The sequence below is a fragment of the Acanthopagrus latus genome, chromosome 4 (assembly GCF_904848185.1).
Source record: "Acanthopagrus latus isolate v.2019 chromosome 4, fAcaLat1.1, whole genome shotgun sequence".
NCBI lineage: Eukaryota > Metazoa > Chordata > Actinopteri > Spariformes > Sparidae > Acanthopagrus > Acanthopagrus latus.
The window spans coordinates 20,287,792-20,308,788 of record NC_051042.1 but is presented as its reverse complement, the minus strand read 5'-3'; the positions used below and the strand labels follow the sequence as shown (position 1 = coordinate 20,308,788).

Below are 20,997 nucleotides of genomic sequence, written 5' to 3'. Positions count from 1 at the left end.
TGGCAGTTCATTCAAAAATTCTATTGTTTTTCTCTGCATTTGCATCAAGGCTACACAAGTAATCAAGTACAATATCCAAATCACATGAGCTGCAGTTTGTTCTATAAAAAGGTAAAACTTGTCACAACATACTCTTATAAGTGAAGCGCTGTGGTGCTGCAGAGATGCCCCGAGCTACAAATCACATTTTCCAGTCATCAGGGAACATGCTCGGTCGGTGCAGACTCCAGCAAATATCACATCATCACCATTTTTATATATTTTTCAGTTAGAATGAAAACCAAAATTCACCAATCCCATGAAAATCAATACTTGACACTATCTAAATAATCACATTATGATTTATATTTGCAAATTTGCCATTTAATGAATGTTTATGAGGGAGCTTATGGGGACAGGTAAAAAATGTGCGCCATTACAGTAAATCCCAGCTCCTCTACCAATTACAACCACGGAATATTTCTAAACAAGGAGATGTCTGACATTTAGTTCCTGCAATTACTTTAGGCTCTACTGGAAGATGCACAGAGAGGTAAGAGGCACTGAAGTGGTTGATAGGCATTTATAAATCCATCCAGTTTATCAGTGCTAAACATTTCACAAACCGCAGTAGTTGCAGCAGGTGCAAATCATTGGGGGCATTTGCTACCTGCTACGAGCAAAGACAAGAGCTGCAGCAGCAAACAGATGCCTGAAGGTTTTTGTTTAGTACTCTATCTGCGGTTACTACAGAAACAGGTGGATGGTGACTGAGCGGCATAATAAACGGCAGTCGTTGAGCTGGAGAGTTTTTAGGAGGTCTGGCAATTAAGATATGACAGGCCACATCACCAGGAACAATGAGGGGGAGGAAACTGCCGGTTAACAGTTTGCAAAGGTGAAATATTCCACAGGCGAGACAAAACAGGTAAAGCAGAGGAGTGTCAAAAGGCTGTTAAATATAAAGCTAGAGTTTATTTCTGTTCATAGTACTCCATGCTTCACACCGGAGAGCTGAATCCTCTAAAATCTGTCCCTGGCACGGTTTGTGGACACGCTCCAACAGCAGGTGGAGTGAACGTTCTGACACTCAATGGACCACAGCTGTCGCTTCGGTTGCCATCTCCAAATCTGACACCTTTATAATTTCTACGAGCGTAGGTGCAGCAATTAATACAAAGGGACTGTCACTATACTACCAGTCTGCTTTACTGAAGACGTGGATGACTCTGAAGATGTAAAGCCAAAATACTGTACATGGCTTTATGCCCCTCGATCACAGTTCACATTAGAATGAGTCTGACTGACTGACAAAGGGTTTAAGGAAAGACCTCAGACAGTAGAGGGCAGGCGCTCTGATGACTGCACACGTCTGGGTGGAGAAATCTTCGTCTGAAACTCAATTATCCTTCTATTATTAATTTTGAGGCACTGGCTGAATAATAACTCACCTTGGCTGCACACTTAAAAACAACCTCCGCCCCACATTTCCCCTCTCATCTGTCATATTATTAAATCATTCGGGAGATGGAGTGACTTTTCTATTAAGACTAGAAAAATGGCCGACACATTGCAAGATGGAAAAAATAATAAATGATTGGTTGAAATTAAGAAGTTATTTAGTGATTCTTCCGTCCCCAACCTCATTCCTAGATTTCTTTAATCTACTGATTATAAAAATCCACATAAAAGTCACCCCCCTGGGTAAGACCTCCAGGGGGGGGGTGAGTATACTGTTCATCTGTCAGTATGTCAGTTTGTTTCTGGTTCAGAGCTTCATGACAACAACATTACATATCGCCTCTCAATGTCTGGCCAACTCTTGTCTGCAATGATTTTATTTTTGTGACCAGTAAAATGTAGATTCTTTAAACTGGAAAATGTATTAGATGGGCACTGGTGAATTTATCTCTACCCTATTGTTTGGTGCGAAATTTCAATGAAGGTACTTGGTTCATATGTGACTCATTTTTTAAAGCCACCCACGATGCCCCCAAACACACCACGGATTCCCACAGCAGGAGCACTTAGCATGTATGACTACACATTCAGATGGTGACCAGTGCTAGAAAGGAGGCACTTAGGACTGGGCTGTAATCTTAAAAGCCAAAATGTTTTATTCTTCATATACTAATTAATCCATTAAAAATTATAATGGCATATTTTCTTGCTCTTTCTAAGGAGACAGAGTGCATACTCTGTCTACAGCTTTTGTTGAGGCCGTTTCACACCTGCATCACAACCTGAACAGACATGAGCACACCTCTGATTAACCCAGCTGCTGGGTGAACGCCAACAAATTTATTTTAAAGCACCTCACAACCATAATTTATTTCAACTTCTCATGCATGTTTGAACCAAATTGAAATGTCTTATTGTTGGGATACAATTCAGGCTTCCTCAGTCGGCTGCATAGATTGCTGACAAGCAGCTGAAATTCAAAGACAATAACGCAGGCTCGAAAATATGGCCACTGAGCAAACAATGCAAAGCCCCGCAACAAACACAGACTGAGATTACTTCTGCACCAAGCCAGCAAAATACAGAATCTCTGCTTACATGTGAATACAATTTGCATCCTCACAATAACTCGTCAGGTTTTGGCGTTTTTTTTTTCGAAAGATCTGCAGTGGCATGAAGAAATTTGAACTGGAAGAAAATTGTTTGATTAAATTGTTGTCTTCTTCACAGAACAAAACAAGGAAAGTAAGACACACCAAGCACTGTAGAGAGAAGCTAGTCACTGGAAGTGGACTTGAGAGCAGAAAATAGTGTCGTACACACTGGCTCATGTGCATTTTTCTTTTTATTCTGATGGTGTTTCGGTCCTCAGGCCTTCCTCAAGATCAACAACCACGGTCACAGGCACTGAGATTTCATATAGGCCACACCCTGATGACACATGTGATGATGATCAGACAGTTACCCTCCACCACTGGTGTGGTGAACAACAATACAGAGACCTAAAAACTTTGAAGAAAGGTAGTGATAGGAGAAAAACACTGCTTCAAATCTTACAAACATTTACAGCAAACATCTTCTAAAACACTGAAACACATTAATTCTGGCAGACTTCCAACAGATATAGAGAAATGTTAAACGTCAGCTCTTAACAGACATCATAGGCACCTTTATCTATCTATCTAAACAATACAAGTAGGTACAATCCTCAAACCAACGCTGAAACATCAGCTCTGATAAAAAAACATCTTTAACTATTTAAATCTATGTCTGCAAAACAATAAACAAGGCATCACAACCAATTTGTGTCACTTATTAGGCTGAAAATCAGCAAGTTAAACCTTCTGAGCATCACATTCTCCTATAATGTTTCAGTATCATTGCTCATAAAGCACACTTGTCAGCCAGGCCTTCCTTTGCGGCCGCACTACGACATTTGCAAATGTGTGCCTGTGCAGACAAAATCAGCATAAATGCAGGTTGATAACACCTGTATGATGAGCATTTTTAAATGACTGACTCTGAGAAAAGATAAAATAGGTTGCTGTGTGCTGTCAACTGTCTGTCACATTAACCACTGGCCAGACTGGCATCAATACTAGCCTTGAGCTTTTGTGTGAAACTGAAGATCGGTGAGCTGATTTGCACGACTTCTCTCTATTTGACACATTTTACAACTGTCGACCAATTCAAAACTGCAAATCCTCCATCCTGTTGGAGACATGTCAGGAAGGAATGAGGCAAAAACTCAGGAGAGATGTGCCTTCGGAGACAGAATTGATTTCCATCTCTTGCATCAACTGTAGCTGAGAAAGGATGTTTTTATTTAAAAGATAATTAGTGACACTTCTTCCACACTTTAACCCTCTCAAAAATGAGAGGTCAGGAGTCTTTTCAGCTAATCATCACATCACATAACAAATGAGAGAATCTTGTATAACTATGTAAGTTTCACCGCTCCCTCTGTTTCCATCCTGTGGTTTGATGAGTAGGGACACGATGTACTCTCGGAGATTCATGCATTCTGTTCTGAGATCTGCAGCCTCTGAATTGTATCTTTGTCAGCCCACCTTGCCCCCTCTATCTCTAGGATACAGTGTTTACAGAGTCAGTGCCAGGACACAGTGTGATCGTACGTGCTGTAGGTCCAAGAACAAACAGGCTTCACCATGGATTACAAGACATGACTATACTCAATACCACTGTACCAGTCTGAGCAGCATGAATAGACTTACACAAGGCTGGGACTATTTTAAATTAATACTTTAGACGGACCCACTTTTACCATTTTGAAAATGCACCAGCACCTGTTTCAGTTTTTTTTTCCAGCGCTCCATTCTCAAATCCAGTCTGCTTGCTTATTGGAAACATGTCCGAATAAATGAAGTTCTATACCAGGATTGCATTGTCCAACCCAAATCCTAAATGCTTCCTATACCAGTGTTTTACTTTGACAGGGCTCAACTCACTTATTGACTCAGCACAAACAATCCAAGCCTTACTTCCAATCAAACTTCATGACAAACTACATTGATCATTTTCCCTGTGGTCAACATATTGCTGCATTTACAACAGCAAGGATACAGTTTCTCATTTAAGTGGCGACTATCTGCTGAGATACCACATTTTTACTGGCAGGCTTCATCAGCTGTTGTTAATGTCATCAGCTGGCAGAAAAAGAACTACTGAATGAAACTTGGCCAGTTCACTTTACAAGGCAGTGTTCGTGGTGAGCTAGCGGGTAGCCTCTGTACGGGACGGTGTCATCTGCAGTGTAACATTGTAGACGGGACCAATTCAATCAAGGAATCAAGGGCTTGACTGAGTACGAACCTGTGACATTAATGTTAGCTCAGCAGCGTAAGTATATCACTTATTATTATCAGATGGAGCTCAGTGCACAGTGCAGTATTTGTCTTATTTGTCTGTCTGTTGTCATGAGAAGAAAGCCATCTTTGAAAAGCAGGGCGGTTATGTTCCGAGCTCAACGACTCCAGCTTATACACTACTGATTCACAGTCGTGTCTCACTGCAAGGCCCCCAAACTCCCACACAGGCATTCTCACTTATTCTTCGTAATTAGAGCTCTGTCCACTAGAGTTCATGAACTCAGCGGGAAAAGATAAAGGTGTAGCCTCTCCTGACAGAGGACTTCGAAAATGAATCAGGAGGTCAGACGAGCACAGTCTGTACACCCACACAGCCATTAAATGGAGAAAATGAGTACCATAGGTCAGCATTTAATGTGAAGGGGAACTGGTCATTGTGAATATTGTGTTGGGGGTTGGGACAGAGACATGTTGGTGTCCATGTTTTGGCATGTATGTTCCTACTCTTCAGTCTAAACACATGAGATGGGCGTCATGTGTAGGGTGAGGTGGAGCAGGGGATGCTGCTGATGCTCAGCTGATCAGAGCGAGTTGGCTGCATAGCTTGCCGTCTGGAAGGAATAAACAGCCCAAGCTGCATCAGATTCAGCTCTGATCCAGAGCAGTTCACCGACTGGAGGAGAGCTCAAAGATGAGTTTTCAACTTTTTGGATTAATAAGGTTATACTGTTTTGCAGCCCGACTGCAGCAGCGAGCTGACCGCCGTTGTTGACTGGAGCTGGATGGGAAATGTTCATTTACTTCTTTACTTCGTGAATGTCAAGTTAAAGAGAGAAGAGGGGTAAAAGAAGAGAGGGGACTGGAGTCTCTGGTGGGTTTTGAGTTCAGTGGTTGACCTGAATTCCAACACACTTGCTACCTTAATTCTAAAATTCAACTAAATAATCTGGCTGTTTTGGCCGAATAAACACTTAGAAATAAACACAAATGATGCTGCAGTTGAATACACCATTAAAGAACCACCACTGATGATGACAAAGATGTTTATCTGATGTGACTCAGGCAGAAATGTTCACGTTTACCTACTTCCTTCCTCAATCCGTCACTCTCTCCTAGCGACAAGCAACCAAATGAACCACATCAATACCTTCGAGACATTTGTAGATTTTCTGATTTAGATCATTTTTGGAAACATTTGGGATGTTGTACGTACACAACTCAACAAATATATGACACAGGTCTGGTCATTTTTGAGAATTCCGACATATTGCACCTTACGCCCATGCTAACACATGCAGAACAGACGACATTCTTTAATTTTCACCCCTGCTCCTCAGAGAGTCTGTGCACGCCACTCAAGAACAAACTGCTCTCTGACAAAAATCTGCATCTGCACATTTCACTTTTATGCTCCTGCATGTTACAAATTGGCTGCCAAAGGTACAAAAAACAAAACAGTAACACCTGCCAGTACGACTGAAAATGAGACTGCTTTTGCTGATGTTTCGCACCTGCACTTTAATTTGTGTTGGTTTTACATATAGAACAATCCCCCAAATTTGACCCATGAAGCTGATGTCATGTGCCCGCAAGATTACACATTAACATGACACTCGAGTCCTGGATTGATTTTAGCCGCAAGAAAGAGTTAGCGATCTGTTTAAATGACTAATTTCACACCCAACGCAATCTCTGAAACCGCAGTGCGTGATTTTCCAATGAAAAAGAATTAGATGATATTGCTTTGAAAGCAAACAATTCTCTCCTCTTCAAGGCCTTGTTTAAGTGGTCGCACACACTGAACATTGTTTCACAGTGCTGAGAGAAATCTTAGGAGGCTAGGAGACCACAGGCTCTGCCAGCAGTCTCATGGGATGTCCAAGCACAGATTCAGAATACCAATTATACTGTGTGAGCCAATATATATTGTGTTGTCAGGATAAAACCTCCTCCACTGATATAGCAACAGTGTCTCCAAACAGTCCACTGTACCCTACATTATTGGCTGAGTAAGGCGAAGGAGGAATTGATTAACTACTGGAGGTTTGGTATGTGTTGACCGTATTCATACTCGAATTTGATTCTGTGTACTTGAACATACTTGCAGTGTTTTTTCACCATGAGTCATTTTTGCTTGTCATGGCCATTCAAACTGATTCATTCGCACTTATGTCCGACAATGTGCTGATGACATCACATGCGCACAAACATTTTGCGATGTGTCATCAACCATTCCTCGGAGAACAATCATCGGTTTGCTCTAAACATTTGTTTTTTTAAAATACAGGCTTTGATTGCAGTCACCCCTACAGAGACGTAGCCTACCAATTTCCTGGCTAATGAGTCCAGCAGCTCTGTGACTGAAGTACATTTAATTGTATGTGAACATAATGTGACTAATGCACGGATGATATTAAAGATGTGATTTGTAGAATATGGCCAGAATTCCAGGGTAGCTCCAAAAACATAGGGAGCGGCATATCACAAGGGGAAGTGTCAACTGCTGCTCACTGCTAGCTGGCTGTAGCTAGCCACGGATAGCTAATTAGCTCATGGCTCAGTTAACAGTGGTGTTAGCTTTAGAGTTTGTCTGCGCTGGTACCTCTAATCACGTGGGGGCCACCACAGCCTTCAAGGCTGACTTAGTTCACACAGTATGGAGGCGATTTACAATGATTCTGACCATAACTGTAACTTCGAGGATGACAAGAAGCAGCAGAGAGTGAGACTACAGCAGCAGGTTAAAATGGTGCATAGAGCCAGAATATCTTCCCATCTTATTCTGCAAATTGAGGATTTATTTTGACCTTACCAGATGTAATTGTGGAAAGACAAGCCAAGACTATTTTGGTGGGTTTTATGTTTGAAATCAATTTTATGATGAGTTAAGTTAGCTTTAGTTTGGTAAGAGAGAGAGACTTCAATTCGAAAAGTATACAGTTGTATACATACATACAGAGAAAGTTCAGATATTTTTATCAGTTATCACACCATCGCTTACAGCTAAGCTAAAGGAGCTATCGCCGAAAATGTGCGAACATCTCAAGACCTCATTTCAGGCATTTAACCGAAACACCATTTCAGAAACCTCGGACTTTGAGATGAGAGAACTGGATGTAGGACTACAAACTACACATAGATTTATATTGCTTTTAAATTATCATAATTATTTCATATTTTAATTAATTTTCCATTAAGTCTACACAATAAATACATGTTGTCAAATCTCCAGCATACAAAACTTCAGCATGAAATGTGAAGTCACCCATAGACTGATAGATGAACCTATTAGTGTGGTCTGTTGTGGAGATGGACTGAAAACATCATGAAGCATAAGTAATGTAAACACTCGAACCGTCCCTGTGGGGATGTTTTGGTGACGGTGAGCTTGTCCGAGGAGGTCTGTGAACGCAACACGGACATGCAAACACAGAGTGGAGCGAGCATCACCATGCATCTGCCAGCAGACACAACATGATGCTGAAGCCACTTTAATAATCTCTCATTCTCCAAATCCGCTGCACCTGTCAACTCATTAGACAGGAGGGGGGGTCTGCAGCCTCCTATCTAATACACAATACCGGCCTAGCGTGACAACACAAACAAACACACTGGGGTGAACAGCTGAGGTGTGTGTGTGTGTGTGTGTGTGTGTGTGTGTGTGTGTGTGTGTGTGTGTGTGTGTGTGTGTGTGTGTGTGTGTTGTTTGTTTGTTTTTGTTTTTTTCCACGCACACTTTGCCACCATCTGAAAAAAAAATAAAATAAAATAAAAAATTCTTACCTGTCATAACTCCATCTGCTGTAAGACATGCTCCTGTTGCTGCTCACTCCCTCCATGTCTCCGGTGAAGCTGGACGTACTGGGGCCGCTGGGAGAAGAAAAAGGCGAGAATGAAGACCCTGAACGCTCCTCTCCTCTCCTCTCTCTCCTCTTCTCCCCTCTCTCCCCCGTGTCCTTCCACCCTGAATGCGAACAAGAAGTAGAGGAGTCGCCGTTTCGTGAATGAGCAGGGAGGCTGTGCGGAGCCAGACGCTCCTCGCTCCTATGGGCCATACCACCGCAGAGAGAGCGGGGGGAGCTCGGATGCTGATCTGTTCCATTCAGCGCTGATGAACGTCGCTGACAGAATCCCCCCTGCTGACTGTGGCCTCCAGCCTCCACTGCACATCCTGTATCACTGCAAGAAGCTGTGATATATTTTGTTCTGTGTTTTGTTTTTAATTATTATAATTGGTATGTCGTGACTGTTCAACAGCCCGTAGCAAACGCTGAACCTGATCACTCATGTGCTGATCAATAGGTTTTAATAAATAAATAAGCAGATACTAGCCCTCAAACACACACACACACACACACACACACACACACACACACACACACACACACACACACACACACACACACAGAGTTCCTTCATTATTGAGAGGCTGACATTGGAAAAGTGGATTTGTGCTGGAGTCTCAAGAAGTAATTTCCAATGAATGTAATTTAATGCAAATAGGAATAGGCCTGATTTTAATGTGTTTCACAGGATCAGGCTCACACACGCGCGCGCGCATGCACGCGTGCACATGCGCGCACACACATTGCTGCCTTTCTCAGAGCACTGCATGTCTGCACACAGGGCTGTTTCGAGCTTCTGTGGGGGGCAAATGTCTGGAGGCCCCCATTTTGAGAAATTACTGGGGGGGATTGGAAACCCTCTGAGGTATCAGTCAGTCAATCAATCAATCAATCAATCAATCAATCAATCAATCAATCAATCAATCAATCAATCTTTATTTGTTTAGTGGCAATTCACAACAAAGGTCAACTCATGACATCCTTCTCCTTGATTAATTCATTTACAGAGACCCAACAATTCCCCCATGAGCAAGCACTTGTGACAGAGTGAGAAAAAAAAACAAAAAAAAAGCCTTTTAACAGGCAGAGCAATGTTTGGAGCAATGTCCGGCGACCATCTGTCTGGACATGGTCTAACATTTAAGTGCTTGGGTCTTGTGCATTTGAAGAGGTAAAGAGGCTAGATCTGTGGAAAAACTTTTAACAGCTTCTTTTCGGAATCTCAAATTCAAGTCTGAAATCTAAAGCAGATCCCAGTGAAATAAACCAATAGGAAATGATAGTAAATGGGAAACACTGGGCCCCCCTGAATCAAGAAACTCATTTAAACTGCATTTAATCATCTGCCAAGTGTGCGTAAATGAGACAGATGCAGCATTTTCCTTAAAAAAATAAATAAATAAACAACTAAACATATAGAAATATTACTTTGAAGACATGAAATGAAAAAATATTTAGATAAATTAAGTCAGATTATTACTACAGAACACTGTTTGAAAGCCTCCTGGTGGGTTTAGGGGTCCTATACAGCCACACAGCCTGCATATGTCAAGAACCAGGCCTGTCTACGCACCTGTGATCATGTGGAAATGTGGATATGCTTTAAAACAACGTATCATTAGATAAACTAATCCAGAAAGAGGAAGTGGAAATGAGGGAAGAGGACACACAAGAAATCCACCGGAGCTGCTATTTCAAGGCTCCCCTGTGCACATCCCTTCCAATTTAATGAACCCCAGCATCTTTAATTCAAGATCCCAAATGAAGATAGCTGACACTGGCGGTGTGGAGGCCCCTCCACCCTCCCATACTCACCTCATTATCTCTTGTTTATATTACATTGTGTCTTTACTGCAGCCAAGGCAGACCCCGATGAGAAGTCCACTCATGAATATATTTTCTCTTTCCATGTTCACTTTTTTTCAAGGAGCAAATATTACATTGCATTTTTAAGATCCTGAGGTGAAGCACAATTATAAATAAAATAGCACTGCAAGACCTCTGCACTCACAAAACACACAAATAATGGCCTTTATGCTCATGGGTGATCAATCGTATTGATTGCTGGTAATGTTGAGTGCATAAGGATTGTTGGTATTTCTTTTACATCTACTCATAGTGGTCAGCATAGTGGTGTTTATTACTAACACCCAGATGACATCTGCACCCAAAGACCAAAAATGACTAAAACAGTCCAACAACAGTCCTGTATAGGGACCATGAGGCTCCTGCAGAGCCTGACTGATGCACGATTCATGGGGCTGATGCCGACACTGATATTAGGAAGTAAAAAAACTACATTATCAAAACATTGGCCGTTATACACTTTGTTAGAAATTATCCCTAAAACAAAGTTGTACAATGTATAAAATGTCATTGTGTCGAGTATGAACATTTGCTTTCTGTCTTATTTGTTCTGTTTTTTCTTTGTTTTCCTTGTTTTGATGCAAAGCATGTTGAGTTGACCTGTGTGTGAACGTGCTATACAAATAAAACCGACTCCACTAAAATTTGATGTTTATGAACTTTCATAATTGTTTCACAAAGGTACCACCATCAAAACATAACCTGAGCCAATATTCACTGAGAGAATGTCGGTCCAGCCTTCTCCCACAGACTTCTAGAAACACCCCAACAGAACTCTTCATGTTGCATGCTGTTCCTCTCCTTGTTGTGTGTTCAATATTTTAACCCTTAGTGGTTAAACAAGGACTTAATCACTATTCCTTAGCCACAACAACCCCCTTGTGGTCAAATAAGTATATACATGTGTTGGGTTCACCTTTACGGAGGTCTGTGAGTTAGACTGCTTATTTGTTCAGGGCCATTGTCTGTCAAGACATTCTGAAGTAGGCAAGTATGCCGATAGTTGCACATTAACCTTGGAAGAATGTATGTTTATACTCGCACTCACACCAACATTGTGCTGCTGTATTATACATTTTAAGTGTAATGTTACCTTATAGCCACCCCAGTTGCTCTTGCATGAATTGAGAGGATTCATGAGTTTACAATCTTAATGTCAATAATCAGACCGTATATGTTCTCTCAAAAGCTATAACTTGGTAGGAAGTAGACAGGGGATGACAGGCTGAGTCTGGCCTAGATTTGTTTTAAAACAACAAGCAGCAGAAAATGTACAGAAAAGGATTTGGGCAACATGTGAACATGAGTTCTGACTTTAAAGTCAGAATTCTGAGAATAAAGTCAGAATTCTGACTTTAATCTCAAAAGAACTCAAAAGAATTTTCACATGTGCAGAGTTCTGACTTTTTTTTTTTCCAGAATTCTGACATTAATCTCAGAATTCTGACTTTGTTCTTAGAATTCTGACTTTATTGTCAGAATTCTGAGATTAAAGTCAGAATTCTGTCAGAATTCTGAAGTCAGAATTCTGACTTTAAAGTCAGAACTCAAGAGAATTTTCACATGTGCAGAGTTCTGACTTTTTTTCCCCCCCAGAATTCTGACTTTTTTCTCAGAATTCTGAAAAGAGTCAGAATTCTGCACATGTGAATATTTTTTTGAGTTCTGACATTCTGACATTAAAGTCAGACTTCTGAGATTAAAGTCGGAATTCTGAAAAAAAGTCAGAATTCTGCACGTGACATTTTTTTTGAGCTCTGACATTCTTTTCTTTTCACATGTGCAGAATTCTGACTTTATTCTCAGAAGTCTGACCTTAAAGTCAGAACTAAAAAAACAAACAAAAAAACCCCCACATGTATGTTGCTTCTATAGGCTCGACCTGAGCTGTGCGAGCAGCATCCAACAATAGAATGCAGAATGTCATTTGGGAATTTAGAAATTCAGATAAATGTCCCAAACCGAAGACAAAACAGAGAGACACATGCAGTTAATGTGAACACTAACCAACATCAGTTTGATGAAGATCTGTACTAACCATTGTGAAGAGACAGTGAAAGAATTGATCAAACTCAGTATTTCAGACAGCCCTTAATAGATCCTTTTTGTATTCTGAGAAATGAGCGTCCATGTTGATGATATAACACCCGATCAAACTGTGAATAACAATGGGATACTTTATCACAGATTGACTCTGAAAGACAGATTCTCTATCATCCTCTGAGATATACTGATATCGACGACAGCCGTGATATTAGAAACTGAAATAATAATATTGTGTTAATAACGTTAATATGATCATATCATGTGAATATTGCAGTGCAGATGTTAGGACTTCATTATATGTTAGTGTTCATCTGGTTACCTTTTCACTATTTATGAAGTCTTATTATTCTTTCACTATGCTTTCTTTACAGTCATGGTTACAGACTCCACCTCCGTTCACTTGTATTTTGAGTTTAATTCATTTGTCAAAAAAGAGACATATCACACAGTAAACCAAAGTTTTTTACTCCCTTTTTTCTGATGTCATGAAAGTGGCCACAAATGTCATACTAGTGTCATATGTGAGTTCCAGAGATACCATTTTTGCACATACTCGTCTTTTATGTTAAACTGCGCTCAGCTTAAATGTTACGGCGACACAAAGGGTTCCCTTGACTAAGTAAGTATCCATGTGTTGCGTCCTTTCATTTAAGGCATCCTGTTGCTATTTAAGTGACAACATGAAGAGGAAAACTTGCGACGAATCTAAAAGAAAGATTCTCTACCCCATCTGGCTCATTGACAGATTTTATTTTAGCACCAAAAGCTACACACAGGGCAAAAGACACTGATATGGCAGAAAAAGAAACAAGAACAGTATGATTTGGATGCACACTAGGATTTGCAATAAGATGGGATTTCAGTGATTGTTATAATAATTCGTGTGGTTTAAAGACCAGAATCATCCCTATAACCCTCTCTCTCTCCCACCCGACCTGGCGTTTTTACACTCTGAGCTGGTGACGGACACCTCAAGATAAATATATTCTCCATTGCTAAGCCACGACAAGGAAAAAAACATTCTTGGTCACATTTGGGCGAAAGATCCAATTTTGAAGATTTGGGCCAACAGTCATCTTCAGTTTAACATAATCAAGAGAATTAAATATTCCTCTTTACATATATACACAGCTATGCTGCGAATGTGTATTCACTTATAAACATATAAAAATACTTGTCAACTAGTTTGATAAGAAAATAATGTATAAAAGTAGAGTAGAAACATTTAATCAAGTCCATTACTTCCATCATCTGATTTTCCTGTTGTTTATATTACAAGATGATGATATGAAAAAACAAACTGCAGTACTTCATTTAAATGCCTGAACAGAAGTACAGAAGTGGAGAGGGAAGGCAGAACAGTATTTTATGTCTGTGGTGATGATCCACAGAGCGGCAGGTCCGGTGAGTTCATGTCCCGTTGGAGTGCGGCTGTTTTTTCGATGTGCATCTCAATGCCTCCACTTGTCCTGGTTTTTTTTTTCCCCAGCGGACAGAAAAAAAAAGTTATGTAACGGAAATAATTCAAGGAAACAAAACAAACACATTGCCACTGTGTTATTGGAATGATATAACAGTTATTTGTTCTATATTGTCGACTTAATGTTTGACAGAAAAGATGCGCTGAATTGGAATGATCTGAGCTGAGCGGAGCTTCTGGATTCGCAGCTGATTGATTTTGTTTTACATTACTTGTCAAAGGTTGTACATGGAGCATACGGTGTTCAGTGTTTGTTTTTTTTTTTTGTTTTTTTTTTTATGGAAATCATGTGAGGTTTCAAAGATACACAAAGCACTACCAGTTAGTTTATCTACTGCTTCTCAGAGCTCTGAAACAATGCGTGGTGTCCAATTTTGACTGAATTTGAGGAGAGAAATTCAGACAAATCAGTTAATATCGGTACATTGATGAGATGGCACAGGACAAGAATCCTTCGATCTATAAGACTTTTCAAAAATCTAATACAGTAGACACTCCCATGTTTGGCAATTGAGATGAAAGCAGAAACCACAGACAAAGAATCCACTGCAGAATGCCAAAAAAGTTCTATCATTGTAGCTTTAAGGGCTGTCTAGGCATCATATTTATGTACATTACTTATATATTCACTTTCATTTATGTAAAACCAAACTCAACCTCACACACTGTACTGTGGTGATTTAATAGGTCATCAGAAATACACTTTGAAAATCACAACAAATGTCACATATGTACAGCAGATTAGCACATGGGGGTAAAGGTGAATATGGCACAACATACACAAAGCTTAATAAGATAATCTCTCTGCTCTGGTCAGACACTGAAACTAAAGAAACTCAGTAACATTCTGGATATATAGTTTTCATTCAATCTCGGTAGCAAGTACAAATGTCACTACAAGGCAAGAGAAGTCCTTCAGAGTACAAAACATTAATTTGTCAGGCTGATTTTTAGAAGGCAATGTTTAGTGTTGGGACTCTCTCGTGTGATTTTTAGATTACGGCTGAAGGTAGAGTGGTGTTAAAATTTGGCATTGTCAGTTGTCCATAGTGATGTCCTGGGGACAGCAGCTCCTGGTCAGAGTATCTCAGAAAAGGCTGTCTGAAGTCATGCACGTGGAGAAGGCAGCGGTCAGTCATCCACTGAGGATGTGATGTCAGGCAGAGTGGGTGGGGTGGTACAGAGTAGCTGCATGAGTTACAGTGATAAGGCCGACTCAGACGATCACACAATGGCAGCCGCTCTTGTCTTTCTCTTTTCTTGTTGGTTCTGGCGACGGTGGACATTCCTGCTCTTGGAATTTCCTGGGAGTTGGGAGAGAGTGAAACTATCATGACACACTGGACTGTTTACATTTGACATGCATCTTTTCCTTCCATTAAGTGGTTGTTCTCACAGTCCCTGAGAGTGCAACAAAAATGACAACAATGTTGTTCATTTCTCTGAGATTTTTGTCTGTGTTGTTGTCTGTGTTAACACTACAGTTTATAGAGGCCATTTTTAACCATTTAAATTGGAGTATCATGTCCCAGTCACCGGGTGGTGGATCCCCAGAGCCTCGTCCACTATCACATTTGATTATTATATTTGATCATTAGCATGAGTTAGCAGCATGAATTAGAATGGTGCAGGGAAGAGGAGATAAAGTGTTAAATCCTCTTATTCTCAGACCAGTCAGGTAAAAAAATACATTTTCTAAACTATGTAAGGTTTTTGAAAAACATCTTCCTTTTTTTCTGTGCCTGAAAATTCATCTGTCCACTCCAAATGACATTATGCTGCAAAGGGTTGTTCTGCCTGTTTTGAGTCTGTCTTGTTTTGTGTCTTTTCTTAACAACTATGATTTAATTTACACTTGTACAGTTTTATTCAACTGCAGCATTAAAGAGTTATGAAATATAGGACCATTTTATCAAAGAACTGTGCCCGATAGACAGAACACACTTTCGTGCATAACCTCCGCTGAAGCATATTTAAAAAAAAAGATTTTAAAAAGATTTTTTTTCTTTGCTCTTGTTGCCAGGTGACTGTCAATCACATCTGATGAAACCATATCCATACAGATTTTTTAGAGTTAAGTTCTTGATAAACAATATCTAGAAATTACTCATAACAAACATCTTAAGTTTGATTAATACTCATGTTATTTGTTTGTGTTCGAGTATTTCTCAGGTTATTTCAGGACTTTATTGGCTGTCTGACAGCGGAGAGATGACATTTAAAGAGGCCCTGGCTGGACATGAAGCAGAAGTTGAGGGCTTCATCCCTAAACCACCTAAATTCCCACCATGGTCACCCTCAGTTGTAAATATTTAATATTGTGACAGCATGTGCAACATGTACAAAACCTTCACTGTATTTAGGCAGTCTGAGTCGATGAAAGAGCCGCATGATGAAGACCTGTCAGAAGATGCTTTAACAAATCACCTACCTGATTACTCTAACCAGCTCGTGGAAAGCCTGATCTACGTTCATACGGATTTTGGCTGAAGCTTCCATATATGTCACCTTCAGTTGCCTGGCTAGCTGCTGGCCCTCTTCCTGGGTTACCTTAGGCAAAGAAGAGAACAGTGATAGGATGAAGCTTTAATGTTAATTTGATGTCTGGGACATGCAGAAACATCTTCCACAATCCCTTGAAAAACAAACCAGGTGTTTATGACTCACTGTGACAGCGAGGGATGAGGCAGGGAAGTAATGCAGCAACGAATGCCACATTACTGTAAAAAGTGAGTTTGTGCTGTATACGCTGTATATGCACATATTCACCCCCCCAATGCACCAAAATATCACTGAGAGCCACTCACTCGTAGATACAAGTCACCTAAACGCACCTGATTTAGATTTTTTTCACTTAGAACCATGCAAAATGAAAAATCTATTTAAATGCTGAAAAACGCGGTATCTCATATAAAAAAATAAAATGGAGAATGAATCCTGGATCCATCTCTTAATACAAATGATATAACCTAATGGGATGTATTTTGGGCTGACACCCATCCTCTATCCAAGTTTCGTGGAAATCCATCGAGTAGTTTCTGCGTAACCCTGCCAACAAACCAACCAACAAAAAAAGTAGAACACAGGTGAAAACACAACCTAAAAACTGAGCTCACAAACAAGCAAACCATGGCTCCTGCTGGATTTTAATCTCGGCACATTGATGACATTTGTTTTTGGGTGTGCTTAGATTATTCCCTTTTAAACATTGGCTTCAATGATGGCTTTAAACAGATCCATTGTTATCGTGTTATTAGTGGTGCTTTATTTTCAGTATCATCATGGCCTTTAACCCCTTTTTGTTGGACGTAACTTCCACTCTCGAGCTATTTATATATTGCCGTTATGTGTTAGCTAATGATCTCTGTAGAAACAAAGACGGCCAGACCATAATGAAAGACCAATTGTTTGTGTGGGCCCTTCGCTTGTACAAGTGGTACTACTGTATTGCGCCGCCGTTGCTAAGGCGACACGTTTTCCGAGTCAGGAATAACAACAACACGGGAAAATTTTAGTGGAGGACAGAAACACAAAACCAGGTTACCTTTCTTTTCCAGGGTGGCAGACAGAACTGTACAATGATAGCGAGGTTTATTGGTAACAAGTGTAAACGCAGATGGTTTCATTATTCTACATCCATCACACTGTGCAATCCACATTTCACTTCATAGTGATGCCCTGAAGCAGAAAGCTCGGCGCTGGACTGCTGCATAGCACACACGTTTGGACTTTGAGATCGAAGTGAAAGTGACCCTGAATAACACTGAAAGAAAAGGTTTGGTATTTTCCAATTTAGCTCCTTTTGTCATCTAAAAATACATTCCAACATGACAGTAGTTTTCCAGAGCTTGCCACTTTTTCTCTTTCTTTAATTTCCTCCTGATTGTTCAGAAAATGTCCTCTGACCGATGTTTCCCCCCCGAGCTTTCATCATATCATTATTTCTCCATGTTGAACGTCTCCCCTTTTCATTACACGTCGCACTGCAGGCCCAATTTTTTTGTCCATTTTAATTGTATTGCGTTTTGTTATTTCTCCAGTGTACATCTTACTACATGCTTAAATTGGTATGTGTGCATGTGGGACTCGGCTGGAATTTGCCTCCACCCCTCTTTTTTAAACAGCTGTGCATGTGAGCAGGACCTAAGTAATGCAAAAAGTAATCAGGTCCAAAGCGAGACTAGTATTCCCTCTCATGGAAATAAACCAGTTCACAGTTATTAGGACAAACGTGAAATACTGACAAAAATTTCAAAGAAGCATGTCTGGATTCTTCAGCCATGTTCAGTGAATGTGATTAATATGAGGAAGATGTACAAATATGATTGTCAATTACATTACAGCTGAAATAAAAGATACATGTACCGTTGCTCACACTTGTGGTGTCGTTATGGGACACGTTGAGGCTCTGTGGCAGAGCACCATCATGCTAAATAGGTCATGTGTACCCGGTTATCACCATAATCCTGAAAGGTGTCTGATAAAATGTCTCGAGCCGCGACATGTCTCATATAAATAGAATAAATAACAAACCAACATAAGCTGACATGACGAGGCTCGGACTGCTGGTGGCAATAAGCTCCGCGTGCCTGTAAGACCCCTCTCCACCATAGGGGGGCGGTGTGGCCTCACTGCAGGAAGTGACGCACCACTGCATACCAGCAGCCAGAAAATTCATCATTTCATCACACTCCCTTTTCTCTCCATCCATCCTCCCCTCCTGACACCAGCGTCTCTTCTGCCGCTCTTTTATTCTCTAGCTCACATCCTGTTGTATCTCTGCAGCTAGCTGCAGCTGCAGCACTCGCTTCCACTTTCGAGTATGCAAATGCCACCCCTCCAGACTTGATGATATTATCTCTTCAAGATGATCAGACAGGGCATACTCTGTGTGTTTGTCAGGCAGCGTGCTCAGATCTCTGCAATCAGTGGGACTTACTTGTCTCTGTAGCTCCAGATCTGCTTTATTTCCTACGAGGATCATGGGGAACTCATCTCTGTCTTTCACTCGGAGGATCTGTCTTTGAAATTTATAGATTTCTTCAAAGCTGTAAAACATATCACACAGTGTTATGTGGTGTTTTCTGCACAAAACAGGTGACATGATGTTGTTTTCAACCATTCATTTTAAAATGCAAAAGCCCCCCCGTCCACATAAACGTAACAATCACCCAGAAGTTGAGGTCATCACTGCTGTGAATCAGACTAAAAGGATTGAACATGGCAAGAAAAAGTCAGCCTCACTATGACAGAACAAAGATGTATGCATCTGAGGCTCGGCTCTGTGCGCTGACCTGACCGTGGTCCTACTACAATATAAATGCCATGTGCACTTTTTCAAACAAAAAGCAAATAAAAATGTCAATCTGGGGGTAAAAAAGGGCAGACTGCATCCGCAAAACCCACGATGGCATTCCAGCCACGGGCCCACAGACAGCTTGGTGAGCACATAGTAAATCTGGAAAGACTTGACTAATATAAATGGAGGAAGGAAAGACTGTTTACAACATAAACATTGGGAGGGGGCAGGGGAATGCAGCTTACTGCACTGCTGGGCAGGGACACAAAGACGGGGAGGATGGGGTGTGACGTGCCGACTACAAGGAGAACACTGCGTGGTGTAAAGTGAAAAACATTCAAACGACAAATTAACTCCAATACATTACACAGAAGTAAAGACAATGCAAATAAAACCCTTCATCATCTAGTTTTCAGGATATTCACAACATCAAATACCATTTTATGCTTTTCATAGTCTGTATTGGATCTCAAAAAGCCAGTCTCCTTTGTTTTTATACGTTATTTTTTGTAGAGGCGTAGAGTCCAGCACAGATTACCGTGTGCGAGTGAGTCGTGGGAAAACGACACACTCATGTGAACTCATCTCATTGACAAGAGCCTCACTACTTACTACTAAGTTGTTAAAGCTTTTCAGCTCCTGCATCTTAAATCTAACAGTCTTACTTTTTTGGGTGATTCTGAGGCAACCGGTTTCCTGACTCTTAAACGGTTGAGTCAACTTTTACAATATACCGTGCGGAAATACATCACTGAAAATCTGACTGTTTAATTCCTCATCATCCTGTTTTCAATCACATCTATAGTCTCTACTTTCATCGAGTTCACTATTCCAGTGCTTGATTCGGTCGATCGCTGTGCCCGAGGGTTTCATGGTGGAAGGATGAAAGCTAATGTAATCCGTCTCATTGAAAACAACCTCACCATTTCCTGCTCATGCTCTACGTGAGTTTGCGTCACTGTAAAATCTAACAAAGGGACTTGAGGGATTACCTCAAAACCAAGTCAATGCAATAGTCTAGCTTACTCGGTTGCAAGCTTTGACATTTTTAAAGTAAAGTCAACTTTTAAAACTAAAGTGTTGGTTGCGCTGTAACCTTTCTGTTGTATTTCTGACAAAGTAGTAGCTAAAACAGCACTGGCTTTAGCATTCAATCATAGTTGCTGTTCCGGATCCATTTTGTTTGATAAATAACCTACATGCTGTATACTCTGTACTGGCTTGCTCTACGTCACTACACTGTAAATTGTACAAGTTGACTTTGAAGATTTAAAAAGGAAACCGATTACCTCAAAAATAGCAAGCAGACTAGCACATTTAAAAATTTCTTCGACTTCAAATCCTTAGTCTTTTTTACTAAATGATTTTGGGTTAACTGTTTCCACAATTCCAGAATTCCAAAATGTTTTAAAAATACAGATACTTTGTCAGATTTCTTACAGTGTATTGGTTGATACTTCACAAAGCAATGCAATGAACACAAGACGGCTTTACATGATCGCGCCGAAACGTCGAGTGGAAACATTTTAGACAAGAGCTTTAAATAGAGGCGAAGGTGCACGATTAGGTGAATTCAAGAACAGGATGGGGGAGGAAGAGCTGAGAACAAAAGCAAATGACAACAAGAACAAAACAAAAAAAAAAGAAAAGAAAAAAGAAGAAAAAAAAAGCAGCGAGAGAGTCCGGAAGCAC

The 20,997-nt window shown here is 40.5% G+C and overlaps 2 protein-coding genes across 4 annotated transcripts in view; both read right to left on the bottom strand.

The window, feature by feature from the left end:
- Positions 1–11,772, bottom strand: part of tub (TUB bipartite transcription factor) — a 56,161-nt gene extending 44,389 nt beyond the window's left edge. Inside the window, exons 1-2 of one of the 3 annotated variants that reach the window (XM_037096397.1) lie at positions 11,574–11,772; positions 8,553–8,639 (exon numbers count right to left, since the gene is read on the bottom strand). In XM_037096397.1, coding sequence (XP_036952292.1) covers positions 8,553–8,608 — 56 coding nt within the window. In that variant the 5' untranslated portion in view covers positions 8,609–8,639; positions 11,574–11,772. Of the gene's footprint in view, positions 1–8,552; positions 9,089–11,573 lie in introns of those variants that run through there. The other 2 variants (XM_037096394.1, XM_037096395.1) reach the window with 2 other exon arrangements.
- Positions 11,773–13,737: 1,965 nt separating this feature from the next.
- rras2 (RAS related 2) overlaps positions 13,738–20,997 on the bottom strand; it is a 31,206-nt gene continuing 23,946 nt past the window's right edge. The window contains exons 4-6 of the mRNA XM_037094911.1: positions 18,946–19,054; positions 16,438–16,556; positions 13,738–15,310 (exon numbers count right to left, since the gene is read on the bottom strand). Of these exons, the coding sequence (XP_036950806.1) occupies positions 15,223–15,310; positions 16,438–16,556; positions 18,946–19,054 (316 nt within the window). The 3' untranslated portion in view covers positions 13,738–15,222. The remainder of the gene's footprint in view (positions 15,311–16,437; positions 16,557–18,945; positions 19,055–20,997) is intronic.